This window comes from Hyperolius riggenbachi, chromosome 6 (assembly GCF_040937935.1).
Source record: "Hyperolius riggenbachi isolate aHypRig1 chromosome 6, aHypRig1.pri, whole genome shotgun sequence".
Classification (NCBI taxonomy): Eukaryota; Metazoa; Chordata; class Amphibia; order Anura; family Hyperoliidae; genus Hyperolius; species Hyperolius riggenbachi.
This window is the reverse complement of record NC_090651.1, coordinates 171,663,445-171,682,720: the sequence shown is the minus strand read 5'-3', so window position 1 is coordinate 171,682,720 and position 19,276 is coordinate 171,663,445. Positions and strand designations below refer to the sequence as shown.

Here is a 19,276-nt window from a genome sequence, read left to right as displayed (position 1 = left end):
GTGATTCTGTTACGAACCCCTTCCTTAGAGAATTCTCCTCCAGGTTTTATTAAGAGGTGGGAAGAGGATGTGGGTTCCACTATGTCTAGTACTAGATGGTCTAAATGTTGTCAGACTTAAACAAAAGGTAGCATTTTATATTCAACACTAGAAAATGTGTCAAATTGCTCTATCATGCATACCTTCATTCCTCAGAGGCTTCACCAGATTGATTCCTCCAACTTTCCACTGTTTCAGGGCGTGTGGCTCCTTGGGCTCTCTCTGGCATATACGGTGGGCTTGCCCCATTGCCCAAACTTTTTGGCAAGAAGTTTGGAATAAAGTTCAAGCTGTGACTCAGCTTCCCATACCCCTTAACCCTGTTACAGCTCTCCTTGGAGACAAGCCAGACAGTGTTCAATACCCGAGTCATAGATTAAACCAGCACATTGTTGGCCTAGCCAAAGTCTATCTGGCTGCTTCGTGGAAACTACCTTCCCTTTCATCTAATACTGTCTTTTCAGGGGTCACAGGAAAAATGATTAGTGAAAATATTTTAGCTAAGGTTGATGACACTATTATCAACTTTTAAAGGACCTGGTCTCCCTTGATTTCCTGAGGCTCCCTCCTCCCTCACTAAGTGCATCCTCTCGATAATCCCAGGATTGGAGCAGCTCTTTGGACAACTACCTCTTTCTGTTTATCATGCTTTTTCTGCTATTTTTTTTGTATCCTTTATAGTACCAGTTGTTAATACCTTACATGTTGTAAGTATTGACTGTTAAAACCCCCGGTTTTGTTTAATAAAAATGTATTGAAACTAAAGATAACAAAGGTTGGAGAGTGACAGATGTGTTGGGGAAGGGCATTCCAGAGGAGGAATGAAGCATGTGAGAAATCTTGTATACGTGAATGCGAGGAGGTAATTCTAGAGGAGGACAAGTTTATGTGCAGATCTGAGATTGCCATTGGTTGGTATTTGGAAACTAGTGGGGAGATGTACAGGGGAGAGAGATTGTGGAAAGCTTTTGTAGGTTAGGGTGAAGAGTTTGACCTGGATCCTCTGGTTAATTGGTAGCCAATAAAGAGCTTGACAGGGGGCGCATGCGCGGCGCCAACAGAAGTGGATGCACTCCATGTGAGCTCCGTGCCTGACCGACGGTAAAGGGCGAGTTAAAAGCACTTAAGAGCTTACCGAACAGCTGCCACACCACCAATCGCTCCTTGAGATGTCCCGGAGGGGAAAGAAGAGCGAGAAAGCTGCAAACTCCGCTGCTCAGCCGTCCAGAACGGACCTCCTCTCTAAAAACTGTGGCGCGGAGATGAACAAGATGGCAGCTTCCCCTTCATCCAGCCAGGCCTCTGCTCGCGGATCCCCGAGCCCATGTGAGTCTGCAGCAACATCTCCCCGCACTCAGGAATCCCCACCGCCATCTCCACCCCTACGGGGACCCCCATCTCCCCCTTCGCCAGATGGGAAACTCCCACCAGCTCTCTCCCTCGCAAGCAGGCCTTCACCAACCTGGTCTCAGGCCTGGGGGTCCCCACCAGCTTCATCTGCCCGAGCTTTCACGCCAGCCCCATTAGCGTTGCTGGAATCTAACGCTGAACTGCTGGATGAAATTAAGATCCTGCTGCGCTCCGAACTTGCAACAGCAGTTGCGGGCCTTACTACGCAAATACACGATATAGGGGGCCGTTTGAATTACGTAGAGCAAAGAGCCGACTCGTATGCTGACGCCCTTAAAGAAGATAACACAAGGCTGGATAACCAAGACGCCAAGATAGCCCAGCTGGAGTCTTGCTTGGAAGACTTCGAAAATCGAGCAAGGCGATCCAACATCCGCATACGTGGGCTCCCAGAAAGCATAATAGACATTAAAGAAGCGGCCCTCAACCTCTTTGCAGTTCTCCTTCCATAAGCTGACCCTGCGGAATTCCGCATGGACAGGATCCATAGAGCACTGGGCAAGCCGCGCAACCCTGATCTCCCAAGAGACGTTGTGTTAAAGTTTCACTATCATGAAGTGAAAGAGAGAATCATGGCGGCAGCACGAGGCCTTGCTAATCTACCTGGAGTTCCGCAATCAGTGCGCCTGTACGCTGACCTGTCTCCACTCACCTTGCAAAAACGAAGGATCCTGCAACCAATTGCACAAACCCTCATACGAGAAAACGCCAGATACCGGTGGACATTCCCATGTGGATTACAATTCCAACTTAATGGAGTCACCCAGCTGGTGAAGTCCCTAGGTGAAGGGAGGCAAATATTTGAGGCAGTGGGCATCAGGATGGAAGCACCAGAATCCTCTACTCAGCAAAATATGAACCCGCTTCCCGCAAGACCCCAACGGCCGGAAAGAGATGGCACACGGTAAACAGGCGGAGGTCCGGTGGTGCAGGCCCTTCATCCCAGCAGGACTAGCCTTAACTATATATACTGGCAATATTTTGAGTTTTGCTTTCCCTCACTTGACTTAGACCCGGTTCCTCTAGTCGCTGCCGGCTTGACTTTATGCAAACCTCCCCTTGACTCCGGCAAACCTCAACTATTTCCCAGAACGAGTAGTCCTCCGCATCCCACTATATGCTGAATCCCCCATGCTCACAGATGCAACAACTTGCAAAGAGGCACGATCGATCTACCCCATTTTGCCTCTACGCACAGCCGCCCATATGCAACTGTTACCCCACGGTTATCCCCATCTCGCCTAAAAATTATCTCGCCTATCTACTACGAGTATAAGCTGCTGGATAGTAACCGTACGGACCTGTGTATACGTGACAACAGTGCTATCTATGGTGACTCTCAATGCTTTCTATTATCCTCATCATAATGTGCCGCATCAAAGCATACTCTAGAATAAAACCCATGTCCCTGCATGTGCTGTCTTTGTGTAGCTGGTCCGTGCTTTTTGCTACTGCGCATGTGCGTAGCACGAACCCAGCCTCACAGAGACAGGAGGACGATGCCAGGGAGCCGAGGGGTGGCCGGGTGTGCGGTGGCTGAGCGGCCGGCCGGGTGTGCGGCGGGCGGGCTCGTGTGCGGCGAGAAACACAGACCTAGAGCCCTTTTTTAAATGGGCTTAAGTCTGCTAGTGCCATTATAACACGCTCACCAAAGGTGCCTTCGGCTGAGAATATTATATATGACCTATCTGTACTGTGGCCCCCATGGGGGACATGGCCTAAAAGATGGAGGCAGGTGGGGGCCGCCCCGATCCCTGACCTCGGGTCGGCTCTTTGTTGCGGCCCTCACGTGCTCCACGAGCTGAGGAGGTCTGGTCGTGTCCCTGGTGGGGTTCTCGAATATCTACTATCTCTATATCCAGACAGCAAGTGCATGATATAGTTTTCCAATATTGTTTCTTACTGTATGTGTTATGTGAATGTGTTTTTGAACTGCAGCTAATGGGGCTGTCTCGGTGGATGGATGGGTCCCCCGGGCTTGGGGTGGAGGCCAGGGGGAGGGACATGCGCGGGCCACTTGGCCGCCCATTTTGGGAGGAGTGGCCCGGGCATCTCCCTCGAGCTGAGGATACCTGCCTAGGGTCCTCCCAGATCCCTGGGCTACCACCTCCCCAGTTAATAATACTACGGGTGAGGTTGCAGGTCGGGGGAGGGAAAGAGGGACTAGGGGATTTGACACAAGGTATTCTAATCTCACGGTTTGTTTGACTGATCGTTCTGCCTTTATTTTATATTAGCTCTTTCTTATAGCAAATAAGCTTAGCCCTTTTCATTCAGGGTTCTCTTGTTGTCCCCCCACTTAGAGGCATGATAGAGGATGGAACTAATAAGTCCAGTCTCTCTCATTCCCACTTCATTCGGATTGTTTTAACAATCCTAATGACCACGTTCGTACTCCTCCTATCCCCATCCACAGTAAATTTACTCTTAAGCACTACCTGCAACACGTATGCTACAATTACCTACCTCCCTCACTCAGATGGCAACGCCGGCAAACAAAACTTTCCTAAAGGTCCTTTCCCTTAATGCACGAGGCCTTAACTCTCCACAGAAGAGGAGAAAACTTCCACGACCTGAGCAGGCACCATCCCGATATCATATGTCTCCAAGAGACGCATTTTTCCACCACATCTTGCTCAACCTATCTCCACAAAAACTAGATGGTTAAACACTTCTCTAATGCTCCCAAAAAGCACAGTTGGGTTCTAATCATAGTACGCAACAGCCTCCCCCTTGAGATAATTGACACCCAGTCAGATCCCAATGGAAAATTTATGATTTATAACTGGTACTCTATATTCCTGGCTACTCCAACTCATAAAATCCTATGCCCCACCGGATCAACTATTTAAAACATTCCAAACCATCCAGAAAAAAACTTTCAATCATCCCTAACACTTTTCGTTTGGTTTGGCGACTTTAACCACACCTTAAACGAAAAGTTTGACAAATCCAAACCCTCTCCTGACAAACTATCCAAATTTCAGCGGAACCGCCTCCAAACCCTCATGGAAAATAATTTCCTAGTAGACGCTTGGAGGGAACTTCCCAGTGATAAGAGAGGTTACACTCTCTTCTCGGCGTCTCACATATGCCAAAATTGATCATATGCTGCTAACCACTCTCTCAGTCCCCCTCTATCCGATCATGATATGCTCCTTGCTTGCTTTGATCTACACGCTGATGTTGCTAAATTCTGTGCTTCCCCTGCCACCCTATGGATGGCTCACAAGGCCGTAATCCGTAGCAAATTTATACAAATAGGAGCCCAGAAAAAAAGGAAAAGAACCGAAGATATAGCAAATCTTTCCTTTAAACTCCAGTGCCTTAGATCATTGCATCAAGTTGAGTACACCAACTTCCTCCTAAAGCAGATCAAAGATGTTGAGCTACAACTTCACATCCTCCTATCTCACAATGTTGAAAAGGCACTAATATGGACCAGGGCTAAGTACTACAGATATGCAAACAAACCCAACAGTTGGCTAGCCAACAAGCTGAAAAAATCTCACAGAACTAACGCTATATATAAACTCAGAACCCAACAAGGCCAAGTTACCAGTGACCCAACCAAAATCATGCAAACTTTCCACTTTTTTTTATCAGAAGCTCTACTCCGATTCTTCCCCTCCCCAACACCAAAAAAATCTCTGATTTCCTCAAGCAAATCAACTTCCCAAAACTAACCAAGACCTCAAAAGATACCCTAGACACCCCTATAACCCCAGAAGAAATTTACAAAGCAAATGGGAAACTTAAAAGCAAGAAAGTCCCTGGCCCGTACGGCCTTATGGCCCTTTATTATAAGAAATTCCAGGGGATACGGTGCCCGTACCTCCAAACCTTCCTAAATAATCTCCGAAAAAAAGACTTCTCGCATCCAGAATTCCTTGACGCCTTTATTACACTCATCCCAAAGCCCAACAGGGACCCCTTGCAACCTAAAAACTATAGGCCCATCTCCCTTCTAAACATTGACTACAAAATTTTTACGGCTATCTTAGCCCAAATAATTAATAAACTCCTACCTGCTATCGTCCACAATGATCAGGTGAACTTCATCCCCTTCAGACAGGCCACAGATAGTATTAGGAAAAATCTAGTTCTAATCTCCCATGCAAATAAAACCAAAAGATCACTAATGACCCTTACATTAGATATCGAAAAAGCCTTCGATATGATCGCTTGGCCATACATGTTTGATGTGCTTTCTCATTTAGGAATCCCTGCCTCCTATACGCATTGGCTTATGCAAATTTATTCGGCCCCTCACGCTAACCTCAAGCTCCCGGGTTCTCCCCATACCCCAATTTCTATCCAAAGAGGCACAAGACAGGAGTGTCCCTTATCGCTAGCAGTCTTTGCTATTATTATAGAACCCCTAGCATCTTATCTCAAAACACTTCTATCCATGGCTACACCATTTCAAATGAAGAATTCAAACTTAGCCTATTCGCTGACTATATTCTCCTTACCATTACAAACCCACATATATCTATCCCTAACCTAATGAAAGCCCTAAAATTCTTCGAGGGAATCTCGGGTCTGAAACTTAACTACGAGAAGTCAGAAGCTATGTACTGCAACTACACTAAATCACAGGCCTGATCCATTTCAAGCCAGCATAATTTTCAGCACCGGGATCATTTTACGCAATATTTGGGCATAAAACTTACTAATGACTACTCCCAATTATATAGAAGAAACTATATGCCTCTGTATCGGGATTTGGTTGGCCTGCTCAGGTAGTGGAACTTGTACAATATTTCTTGGGCGGGAAGGATCGCAAGTATTAAAATGACCCTCTTGCCAAAAATCCTATATTATTTCAGGGTCCTCCCGACACTCGTCAATAGGGCTGACATTTTGTCCCTCCAAAAAGAAATAACCAAATTTGTTTGGGCAGGTAAAAGGGCCCGAATTTTTAGTAAAGTCCTTTTTTTGGCACAAACGTGATGGAGGCATGTCCGTACCAAACCTCAACCTATATTATAAAGCAGCCCAGCTTGCGATCCTTCCAACTATCTATAGGGACTCCCATGCCCCCAGGTGGGCCTCCCTCAAGAACCTACTTATAGCACCCTACTCGTGGAAGGGTCTCCTTTGGTCCCAGTCCAAAAATCTAACCCCCATACGCAGTAACTCCATAATAACCCACTACACCCTGAAAATCTAGAGAGCAGCCAGACACTCAGCCTCCCTCCAATCTAAACTCTCCATTTTAACTGAAGTTAAATCGAACCCAGACTTCCAGGAGGGCCACCAGGCTCCGGCTTTTTCATGGTGGTCAAAGGAAAAAAAAAACCCACAATCAAAACGTATCTCCATAGAGGAGCGATCCCAACCTGGCCACAACTAATAGAAATAACGAGACACCGTCTTTCTGATTGGCTTAAAATCAGACAATTATACCACTTCTTACTATCCTTAGCCAAACCAGGCACCTTCTCTCATCCCACTCAATTTGAAAGCATATGTTCAAGTGATCCTATGCGGAAGGGAGTACTCGAACTTCTTTACTCCATGTTCAACTCTCCCCCACCTAACCATGTGCATGTATACCAAAAGCAATGGGAGCTGGACCAGCGCTCACCACTTAATAACGAGGAATGGACCCAATGCTTTGATACCTTGTCAAAGGGTAGTCTGCAGACAACAAATATGGAAGTCTCCATTCAGTTGCTCCATCGTACATGCCTAGTCCCTTACAAATTACTTATTATTGATCCTGAGAGAAGCCCTCTCTGCTTTAGAGACTGTAAAGTCCCTGGTACAATGTATCACATATGGTTTTCATGTCCAAGGGTCACCCGTCTCTGGGGAAGAATTTGCCTCCTGATTGATTAACTACTCTCCACCCATATAACCCTTCACCCTAAAGTCTTCCTACTAGGCCTCAAACCAAGCTCTATACCCCATGCACAGCATAAACTAATACAATTTATAGACTCAGTAGCAAAACTTCATATTGCTGCTAAATGGAACACACCTAATATCTCCTACCTTCAAGTACTCGATAGAGTAAACCACACAATGACGTCAGAGCGCATAAATGCCATAATTAATGATCGACTACCACACTTCCGGAGAGTGTGGGACCCTTGGACATCTAATGAACTCTCGAGGGGTGTGCAAGCTCAAATGGGCCTGAACCATTCCACATAAATGCCACCAAGTTCTCTAGACCTTGTAATTTATATACTACACTAACCATTCTCACGTCTAACAGCCATGGTTGTATGCAATGCCATTCTTATAAGATACTGTGCACTTTATAAAATTTGACTGTGATGTATTCCTCATCACTATTTTAGATTTCGTATTCTTATTGTATCTGGAATATCATCTGAATTTCTGTTCTCATGAACGTGATTGTTATATTTTATGATTTCTGTATCCCATGTTCGGGTTTTACAGAACAAATGTTTGTTATATTTGCTAAACTGGCACACATGTGCCCAATAAAAGTTTTTGAAACTAAAGAGCTTGACAGAGAAGGGCAGCAAAGGAAGTGAATGTGAAATGAATGTGACAAGCAGCCGAGTTCAGTACAGTTTGGAGAGGTGTCTGTCTGTTGGTAGTCTACAAAGTAGTATGTTACAATAGTCCGATGCATAACCTTAAGACCTCCCTATACCGTTACCTAACCATTAACCCCTGCGCCGGCTATGTAATGTCACTATTTGCATATCGGCAAGCCTCGATGCTCTTGATTTTATGGGGTGCCTCTATGCTCACAGATTTACCTTCTTAGCCGCAAATCACGTGGCTTCCCTCTTTTTAGGTACAGTAAGTATCCAGCTTTATATTTTATTTGAAAACATTTTGACTTTCAGAAGGAAAATAGAACAAACAAAACTTTTGAGATAAAGACAGCAAAACCGTAGTGAATTTTGTAAACCTTAAAGCCATATGACACTAAAAGTGTGCATGAGCTATCTCAAACATTTCTTTATTTACAAAACAATAAAATAGTAGCATAGGCTTATATCATTTTATTTTAATATATTTAATTATTTTTATATTTAATTATATCTAGTATTTAATTATTTTAATTTATTTATTTTTTTTATAATAAATTTTACTATTTTTTATTTTTATTTTTTTCTTATACCCCTCCCTCCCCCCTGGCAGCCAATCCCAGCGATCGGCTCTCATAGACATCAGCCTATGAAAGCCGATCGCTCTCTGAACCTCCCAGTACAGCGCAGCTATAGATCGCAACGCTGTACACTATGAGTAGACGGCCGTCTAACAGTCTCCTAGCGGCGATCACCACTGGGAGACTGAAGACAGAGCAGAGCCTCGTGGAGCGGTCTTTAAAGAGACACTGAAGCGAGAATAATTCTTGCTTCAGAGCTTATAGTTAGCAGGGGCACGTGTGCCCCTGCTAAAACGCCGCTATCCCTCGGCTAAACGGGGGTCCCTTCACCCCCAAACCCAAATTGGTCGTAGATTTTGCTGCTCCTAGAGGCAGGGCTAACTGCTGCATCCCTGCCTCCAGTCGCGTCTATCAGCGGCGCATCGCCGCCTCTCCCCCGCCCCTTTCAGTGAAGGAAGACTGAGAGGGGCGGGGGAGAGGCGGAGATACGCGCTGACAGACGCGCGTGGGGCAGGGCTGCGGCGGTTAGCCCTACCTCAATCAGGAAGAGATCCCCGGCTGCACGGAGGGGATTTCGGGGGGTAAGGGACCCCCGTTTAGCCGCGGGATAGCGGCGTTTTAGCAGGGGCACCCATGCCCCTGCTAACTATGAGCTCTGAAATGAGATTTATTCTCGCTTCAGAGTCTCTTTAAGTAGTTAACCACTTGAGGACCGTGGGCTTTACCCCCCTTAAGGACCAGGCACTTTTTTTCCATTCAGACCACTGCAGTTTTCACGGTTTATTGCTTGCTCATACAACCTACCACCTAAATGAATTTTGGCTCCTTTTCTTGTCACTAATAAAGCTTTCTTTTGGTGCTATTTGATTGCTGCTGCGATTTTTACTTTTTATTATATTCATCAAAAAAGACATGAATTTTGGCAAAAAAATGACATTTTTCAAATAAAGTAAAATTTCTGTATACTGTATATTCCTGCGTATAAGACTACTTTTTAAAGAGAACCCGAGGTGTGTTTAAAGAATGTTATCTGCATACAGGGGCTGGATCTGCCTATACAGCCCAGCCTCTGTTGCTATCCCCAACCCCACTAAAGTCCCCCTGCACTCTGCAATCCCTCATAAATCACAGCCGTGCTGTGAGGCTGTGTTTACATCTGTAGTGTCAATCTCAGCTGCTCCCCCGCCTCCTGCATAGCTCCGGTCCCTGCCCCCGTCCCTTCCCTCCAATCAGCAGGGAGGGAAGGGATGCAGGCGGGGACTGGAGTTCTGCAGGAGGCGGGGAGAGCAGCAGACTGACACTATAGAGATAAACAAAGCCAGCTCTGACAAGCTGTTTGTCAGCAGCGTGGCTGTGATTTATGAGGGATTGCAGAGTGCAGGGGGACCTTAGGGGGTTTGGGATAGCAACAGAGGCTGGGCTGTATAGGCAGATCCAGCCTCTGTATGCAGATAAAATTCTTCAAACCCACCTCCCGGTTCTCCACCCTTGAAAATCTTCTGAAAAGTTGTGGGTCGTCTTGTACGTCGGGTGTCATTGATGCTGGGTGATACGCCCTATCCTGTTACCATCTCTCAGATCTCCCTGCTGAGGGAGCACAATCTATTCTTCCATACGGCTCTGATAAACAGATAGACAAGGAGAGCTGACCAGTCTACTTAAAGAGACTCCGTAACAAAAATTGCATCATGTTTTTTATCATCCTACAAGTTCCAAAAGCTATTCTAATGTGTTCTGGCTTACTGCAGGACTTTCTACTATAACAGTCTCTGTAATAAATCAATGTATCTTTCCCCTGTCAGACTTGTCGGCCTGTGTCTGGAAGGCTGCCAAGTTCTTCAGTGTTGTGGTTCTGTGATGAATCTCCCCCCTCCAGGCCCCTCTCTGCACACTGCCTGTGTGTTATTTAGATTATGGCAGATTCTCTCTTCTCTCTTATCTTTTACAAGCTGGATAAATCGTCCTCTGAGCTGGCTGGGCTTTCACATACTGAGGATTACAGACAAGGGCAACGCTGTTTTAAGAAGAAAAGAGCAGCCTGAAACTTCAGTGCATGAGAGCAGAATAGGGAAAGAAACACACAATGATCTCGTGAGATACAAAAGGAAGGGTGTATACAGCCTGCTTGTGTATGGATGTATTTTCTATGTGTGGACATGCTGTACATCAACCTACTTCCTGTTTTGGTGGCCATTTTGTTTGTTTATAAACAAACTTTTTAAAACTGTTTTTAACCACTTTTAATACGGCGGGGAGCGGCGAAATTGTGACAGAGGGTAATAGGAGATGTCCCCTAACGCACTGGTATGTTTACTTTTGTGCGATCTTAACAATACAGATTCTCTTTAAGGAGAGTTGACCAATGCAACAAGTCAATTGACTATATACTGTTATATACCGGGTAACACATACAGTACAGCACCAGTTCAAACACAGCACCAGTACATGATTTTTTTTCTTTTCATTTGGCTTGCGTTGGAAGAGGGGTAGTCTTATACGGCGAGTATATCCCAAACTCTATATTTTAACTGGAAAAGTTGGGAGGTCGTCTTATACGCCCAGTCGTCTTATACGCCGAAATATACGGTACATGCAGCGCGAAAAATGTGGACAAACATGTTTTTGATTAAAAAAAACCCATTCAGCCTATATTTATTGGTTTGGGTAAAAGTTATAGCATTTACAAACTATGGTGCAAAAAGTGAATTTTCAAGCATCTCTGCCTTTTCTGACCACCTGACATGTTTCATGAGGGGCTAGAATTCCAGGATAGTATAAATACCCCCCAAATGACCCCATTTTGGAAAGAAGACATCCCAAAGTATTCACTGAGAGGCATAGTGAGTTCATAGAAGATATTATTTTTTGTCATAAGTAAGCGGAAAATGACACTTTGTGACAAAAAAAAAAAAGTTTCCATTTCTTCTAACTTGCGACAAAAAAAAAATGAAATCTGCCATGGACTCACTATGCTCCTCTCTGAATACCTTGAAGTGTCTACTTTCCAAAATGGGGTCATTTGTGGGGTGTGTTTACTGTCCTGACATTTTGGGGGGTGCTAAATTGTAAGCACCCCTGTAAAGCCTAAAGGTGCTCATTGGACTTTGAGCCCCTTAGCGCAGTTAGGCTGCAAAAAAGTGCCACACATGTGGTATTGCCGTACTCAGGAGAAGTAGTATAATGTGTTTTGGGGTGTATTTTTACACATACCCATGCTGGGTGGGAGAAATATCTCTGTAAATGACAATTCTTTGATTTTTTTTTTACACACAATTGTCCATTTACAGAGATATTTCTCCCACTCAGCATGGGTATGTGTAAAAATACACCCCAAAACACAGTGTAAAAATACACCCCAAAACACATTATACTACTTCTCCTGAGTACGGCGATACCACGTTTCACTTTTTTGCACCCTAACTGCGCTAAGGGGCCCAAAGTCCAATGAGTACCTTTAGGATTTCACAGGTCATTTTTGTTTCAAGACTACTCCTCACGGTTTAGGGCCCCTAAAATGCCAGGGCAGTATAGGAACCCCACCAATGACCCCGTTTTAGAAAGAAGACACCCCAAGGTATTCCGTTACGAGTATGGTGAGTTCATAGAAGATTTGATTTTTTTGTCACAAGTTAGCGGAAATTGATTTTAATTGTTTTTTTTTCACAAAGTGTCATTTTCCACTAACTTGTGACAAAAATAAAATCTTCTATGAACTCACCATACTCCTAACGGAATACCTTTGGGTGTCTTCTTTCTAGAATGGGGTCATTTGTGGGGTTCCTATACTGTCCTGGCATTTTAGGGGCCCTAAACCGTGAGGAGTAGTCTTGAAACCAAATGGCCCAAAATGACCTGTGAAATCCTAAAGGTACTCATTGGACTTTGGGCCCCTTAGCGTACTTAGGGTGTAAAAAAGTGCCACACATGTGGTACCGCCGTACTCAGGAGAAGTAGTATAATGTGTTTTGGGGTGTATTTTTACACAAACCCATGCTGGGTGGGAGAAATATCTCTGTAAATGACAATTGTTTGATTTTTTTTTACACACAATTGTCCATTTACAGAGAGATTGATTGGGGTGACTGATGGGTGGCAGTGACAGGGGGTGATTGATGGGTGATTGACAGGTGATTGACTGGTGATCAGTGGGTTATCACAGGGAGGAACAGATTTAAATATTGCACTGGCGAATTGATAAGGGGGGCTCTGAGGGCAATCTGAGCGTGTAGGCGGGTGATTGGGTGCCCGCAAGGGGCAGATTAGGGTCTGATCTGATGGGTAAGAGTGACAGGTGGTGATAGGGGGTGATTGATGGGTAATTAGTGGGTGTTTAGGGTAGAGAACAGATGTAAACACTGCACTTGGGAGGTAATCGGCCGTCGGATCTGCGGGCGATCTATTGGTGTGGGTGGGTGATCAGATTGTCCGCAAGGGGCAGGTTAGAAGCTGATTGATGGGTGGCAGTGACAGGGGGTGATTGATGGGTGGCAGTGACAGGGGGTGATTGATGGGTGATTGACAGGTGATTGACAGGTGATCAGTGGGTTATTACAGGGAAGAACAGGTTTAAATATTGCACTGGTGAATTGATAAGGGGGGGGGGGGGGTCTGAGGGCAATCTGAGCATGTAGGTGGGTGATTGGGTGCCCGCAAGGGGCAGATTAGGGTCTGATCTGATGGGTAACAGTGACAGGTGGTGATAGGGGGTGATTGATGGGTAATTAGTGGGTGTTTAGGGTAGAGAACAGATGTAAACACTGCACTTGGGAGGTGATCTGACGTCGGATCTGCGGGCGATCTATTGGTGTGGGTGGGTGATCAGATTGCCCGCATGGGGCAGGTTAGGGGCTGATTGATGGGTGGCAGTGACAGGGGGTGATTGATGGGTGATTGATGGGTGATCAGGGGGATAGATGCATACAGTACACAGGGGGGGGGGGGTCTGGGGAGAATCTGAGGGGTGGGGGGGGTGATCAGGAGGGAGCAGGGGGCAGTTTAGGGTATAAAAAAAAATTAGCGTTGACAGATAGACAGGGAGTGATTGATGGGTGATTAGGGGGGTGATTGGGTGCAAACAGTGGTTTGGGGGGGGGGGGGGGTCTGAGGGGTGCTGTGGGCGATCAGGGGGCAGGGGGGGGGAAATCAGTGTGCTTGGGTGCAGACTAGGGTGGCTGCAGCCTGCCCTGGTGGTCCCTCGGACACTGGGACCACTAGGGCAGGAGGCAGCCTGTATAATACACTTTGTATACATTACAAAATGTGTTATACACTTTGTATGCGGCGATCCGGGTGCTAGTAACCCGCCGGCGCCTCCGAACGGCCGGCGGGTTACAGAGCGAGGTGGGCGGAGCCAGTCCCCGGCGGCCGATCGCGTCACGAATGACGCGATAGCGCCGCCCCATGCCCGTACATGGACCGCCGCCTCTGTGCATGCGGCGGTCCTTGAGGGATCCACTTTCTGGCCGCCCCTGTGCAGTGGGCGGTCGGCAAGTGGTTAAGGCAAGCTTTGACTTTTCTAATGCAAGCAACACATCTTCTTGCTATTACTTTTGGTGACCTTTCAGTGAATATTCTGCAAGACCTTTTTATCAAGAGTAGACGTACAAGACAGAAATAACATGAGCCCAATGGCCAGGTAATAGGTGCTGTAGGTAGTAAATTGAGGTCACAGGGTTGTTCTCAACATAGTTAATTTTAACTTTTTTTTTTTCAATGTAACTTGTCTTTACAGCTGGATGTGCCTTGTACACCCCCTGCTCAACCTGAACCTGAGCCCCCTCCACAGAGCTTATTTCTGGCTTCATCACTACCTACCTTGGCAAAGAAAATTTCAGAGAAGCCAGATTTGCTTACTCAACCTAAAGCAGAGGTGAGGGATTTTTCTCCTACTTTGAGATGATTGAAAGACCCTGGCTTAGATAAACACATTGGCCTTGTTTCATAAAGCATTACCGCATGCGGTAATGCTGAATACAGCTGACTTAACCAAGCACTTAGCAAAATGTTAATTGATAAAAGCAGTTACCACATGAAAAGCTGAAATTCCCGAGCAGTGAAGTAAATTATCGACTTGTGCTGTAAACACCTCCAGCACATGTCAGTAAATGTCAACTCATAAAGATTAGAGCAGGCAGTAATGACATGGAGAATACTGCCTGTTTTGAAGATGTGATAAGAGAGCAGTAAGAGAGAGGGTCTGTGTAAAAGCCAGCAGCAGAGGGATCGGAACAAACAAGGCTTCCCTGAATACCCCAGGCAGTTTTTTTAACCTCTTGGGTACCTGTTTTCAGATGTTATTTCACAACAGAAAGCTTGCATGTGTAACATTTCTTGAAGTTCTTCTAAGCTGTGGCAATTAAATAGATTGTTTAGAAAGACTAATAGACAGATTCAGAGCAGATTCAGGGCAAGCAGAGACAGTATAGCAAAAAATGCACATCTATTTTATTGTAATGCTGTCTCTGCACGGAGAAATGTAACAACTCAGGCAGCTTCTCATGTTACCACCAGCTTAGTTTGGTAAATCCCCGCACTTCTATCGCAACCATAAAGATTTTTATGAATTAGCACACAAAAGTCTAAAATACCGAATGCGGTATTTTCCTGACAAGATTTTTTTCTCGCACAGCCTTTTATGAATTGACCCCATTGTCCTTATTAGAGATGAGCTACAGTTAAAAATAGAAGCAGGCACTAGACTCAACAGTTGTTTAATAGAATATCTACACAGGTTTACAGAGGCCCTTTATCAGCCATATTGGTTCTGTGTTCCAATTGTATGTTTTGTTTGATGATCTGAGTTTATTTCCACGTTGCTGTGACAGCGCTCCTCTTGCAGTCTAAAACTAAACAGAAACACATCCGCACATATTGCATTACTGCAGTCTCGATTAGCAGATTACATTCATTTCACCCAACACGTGCAATGTGATGTCAAAGTGCTCCACATTTAGTGAGAACCAATCCCTTCCAATCTAGCAGCTCACCAGATGGACACCACCTCAGAATCCAGGTGGGTCTAACGTGCAGCCTTCAGGCGGCCAACTATAAATCACAGCCTACATGCTTACTTTTCCATATTGCCATATGACTTCAGGTTTATTGCACAATTCCACATGTAAAACAATTAAAAAACATACATAGCGTAATCCAGTATTTGAAATTACAAAGGCCTGCGCAATCCAGCGCACTCACGTGAATAGATGAAAGAAAAGCCTCTCGGGCAACACAGCTCACCAATGTCGTACACCCCTCTAGCGGCACCGGCGTCCCGACACTCCGCTCTCCTTAGTGTATGCGTACGAGGTCTCCGCTACCCAGTGACGTCAGCGCTCCTGGCTCCGCCCTACGCGTTTCGTCCAAAGGACTCATCAGGGGCTGACGTCACAAGGGCGCCGACGTCTCTTATAGTGCTGGCTCCTCCCCCTATAGTCGCCGAAAAAAAATGACGCCTATCATGCGCTCCTCTCCATCCGCGTCATAGACGCGGAAAAACCGACGCATAGCTTCCGTAGTAAACCTGCGTCTGGAACGCATCCTCATAGTATCTTCCCATGTTTGTTTAAAATCAACCTAAGCGCCATCTAGTGATAAAATAGCTAACTGCTTATACCTCTTACTATTGATCTATTTATTAGTCAATCCGGCTAGGACGACCAATTCAGCTTAAATAACCTTTAGAAGTTGGATTTCCATAAGCTTATATGTACAAAATAAAATTGATAATAAAAATAAAAATTTTGAGACTGGTATGCGGATCCCATGAAGGATCTTACTTTAGTCAATCAAAAATATACCTCCTACTGCCTTGCCTCGTCACCGAAAAAATTGCGCCCCCTTGTTTTTTCTCACATTAACAGAAGAATGTAAGTGGGGTGTAAGACCTTGGCAGCCTGCATTATGTTAACATTATCTGTCTCATTAGCCAATACATATATTCTACCACATACCGTTTTAAACACATACACTATCTTTCCCTGTACCCCTGTTTACATAATGAGGACCCATCCAGGTCCACTTTCCACAGGGGGAGAATCCTATGTAGCCTCTTTCAGTTACACTGGTACCACTGCTTTATGAAACAAGGCCAATGTGTTTATCTAAGCCAGGGTCTTTCAATCATCTCAAAGTAGGAGAAAAATCCCTCACCTCTGCTTTGGGTTGAGTAAGCAAATCTGGATTCTCTGAAATCTTCTTTTCCAAGGTAGGTAGTGATGAAGCCAGAAATAAGCTCTGTGGAGGGGGCTCAGGTTCAGGTTGAACAGGGGGTGTACAAGGCACATCCAGCTGTAAAGACAAGTTAAATTCAAAAAAAAAATGTTAAAATTAACTATGTTGAGAACAACCCTGTGACCTCAATTTACTACCTACAGCACATGTTGGGTGAAATGAATGTAATCTGCTAATCGAGACTGCAGTAATGCACTATGTGCGGATGTGTTTCTGTTTAGTTTTAGACTGCAAGAGGAGCGCTGTCACAGCAACGTGGATTTATACAATAGGTTTTGTGGTAGCGAACACTCACTGTAAAAAATCACTGTAAAGACTTATTGGTTACATTGTGGCTGGCGCAGTTTTCTTTCAAAAGATCTGAGTTTATTATTTAAACAAAACTAGTAAAACCATTTTAAAATTACTTTAACACAGGTGAAAATGGTTGTGCTGATAAGGAGCAATAAACCAGCCTTATTTACTCTAGTTGGGGATCTAAAGCACCACCAGTTGCAGGTTCATTACACACTGAAATGGCTAAGAGTAACTACCTAATGAAACATATTAGTGAATTTATGCTTTGAAAAATGTACTCTATTACATGTAAGAAATTACCAATAAACTGAAGTTTAATGATGTGTACTCCCTTCACAGAGCAGCTCAAACTGTCTCCAACTACAATATAAAGAGAAGTGGGAGGCCCCTGTGCACAACTGAGCAACAGTATAAATACTTTAGAGTGCATGGTTTGAGACATAGGGTAAAAGGGATCTTGTAGATGAAAGGCTCCATTTTGCAGAGCGAGGCATGCATCCTGGATGGTGCTTGACTGGAGCGAATTTCAACCTAGAACAGATCAATGATCTGAAGTATAACTCCATACTATAAAATAACTATTAAGGGAAGAACACCCAGTTAGTATTCTGCCTACAGAGGAGTGACCAGCACAGTCACCACATTTCAAACCTGTTGAGCTTTTTAACCACTTGACACCTGAGGCATTTTTCCTCTTGTGGACCAGAGCAATTTTTACCTGTCAGCGCTCCACCCTTTCTTTTACCAATAACTTAATCACTACTAATCACAGCGTAATGATCTATATCTTGTTTTTCTTGCCACCAATTAGGCTTTCTTTGGGAGGTACAGTATGCCAAGAATTATTTTATCCTAAATGCATTTTAACATGAATAATAAGAAAAAAAAATTATAAAATGCATTATTTTTCCGTTTTTGACCATTATAGTGTTAAAATAAAACATTCTACTGTGGATAAAAGCCACACATTTTATGTGCCCTTTTGTCCCGGTTATTGCAACGTTCAAAAAATTTCCCTAGTACAATGTATGGCGCCAATATTTCATTTGGAAATAAAGGTGCATTTTTTCAATTTTGCGTCCATCACTAATTACAAGCCCATAAATTAAAAATGAATAGTAATATACTGCCTTGACATAAATTTTTAAAAAGTTCAGTCCCTAAGGTAACTACTTATATTTTTATTTTTTTATGTATTTTTTTTTCCACCTTTTATAAATAAATAAAAAAGTTTGGGTATTATGGGAGGGTGTGGGAGGGAAATAGTTAATTATATCAGTCAGTGTGGGGATTTTTATTAAATAAAAAGCAATTTTGGTGCAATATACTATTTGGCCACAAGATGTCCTCAGTCGTCATTTCCGATTCACGTACGTAAGCACGTGAATCGGAAGTAATCCGTGGCTGTGTAACACAGGAAGATACAATGAATGCCGGCGTCTCGTAGACGCTGGTATTCATTGAATCGGGGACTTAGATTTATGAATGGGACCTGCGGTCCCATTCATTAACTTCCCCTCTAAGCAGCGGTAACGGCGGTGCGCGCGCACGCGCGAACGGGAGCGAGCGGCGGCTGCATGCCGCTGCAGACTTGTTTTCACGGCCCTGCTGCATCCTGTCTTTTTTAAAGGGCCGTGAATATACTGCACGGCATGCAGCAAGTAGTTAATGAGAAGTTTGACCAAGCAGTATGTACCATATTTTGCAGACCATAAGACACACCTAGATTTAGAGGACAAAAACCTCCCTCCACAAGGGAGGATAAATTCTCCCTCCAAGTTCCTGGCATCAGTGAGGTGAGCTAGGGATTATTAAACTGTAAGCTCCTGAGTGCAGTGACATGAGGCAAGGATTAGACTGCATGCTCCTGAGTTATACTGGTGTTTATGAAAATAATGGTTTCCTTTATATGGACACACCTCTGTCTTAGGTTGGCCAGAGTTTTAAATAACATGTTCTGTATATACAACTAGGACACAAAGTAGACCTAAGAGTACGTGTACTCTAGAGAAAGACCTAAGTGTAGAGTAAGTAATTTCTGTAAATTAGAGACACCTATTTAAACAGAATCTGTAATAAAAAAAATGACTGGGAGGGGGGGGTACTTACCTTGGGAGGGGGAAGGCGCAGTACCATCTTTCCCCTTAAGCTGTAGTGGAAATAGATCAGCTCCGCTCTGCTGCTCTGGCACAAGACACC

General features: G+C 44.6%; 1 protein-coding gene across 3 annotated transcripts in view; it reads left to right on the top strand.

The window, feature by feature from the left end:
- Positions 1–19,276, top strand: part of MRTFA (myocardin related transcription factor A) — a 251,763-nt gene that overhangs the window by 169,601 nt on the left and 62,886 nt on the right. For 2 of the 3 annotated variants that reach the window (XM_068240222.1, XM_068240221.1), the window contains exon 11: positions 14,283–14,420. The exons of the other annotated variant lie outside the window; for it this stretch is intronic. In XM_068240222.1, the coding sequence (XP_068096323.1) occupies positions 14,283–14,420 (138 nt within the window). The remainder of the gene's footprint in view (positions 1–14,282; positions 14,421–19,276) is intronic. 3 annotated transcript variants of the gene reach the window in all.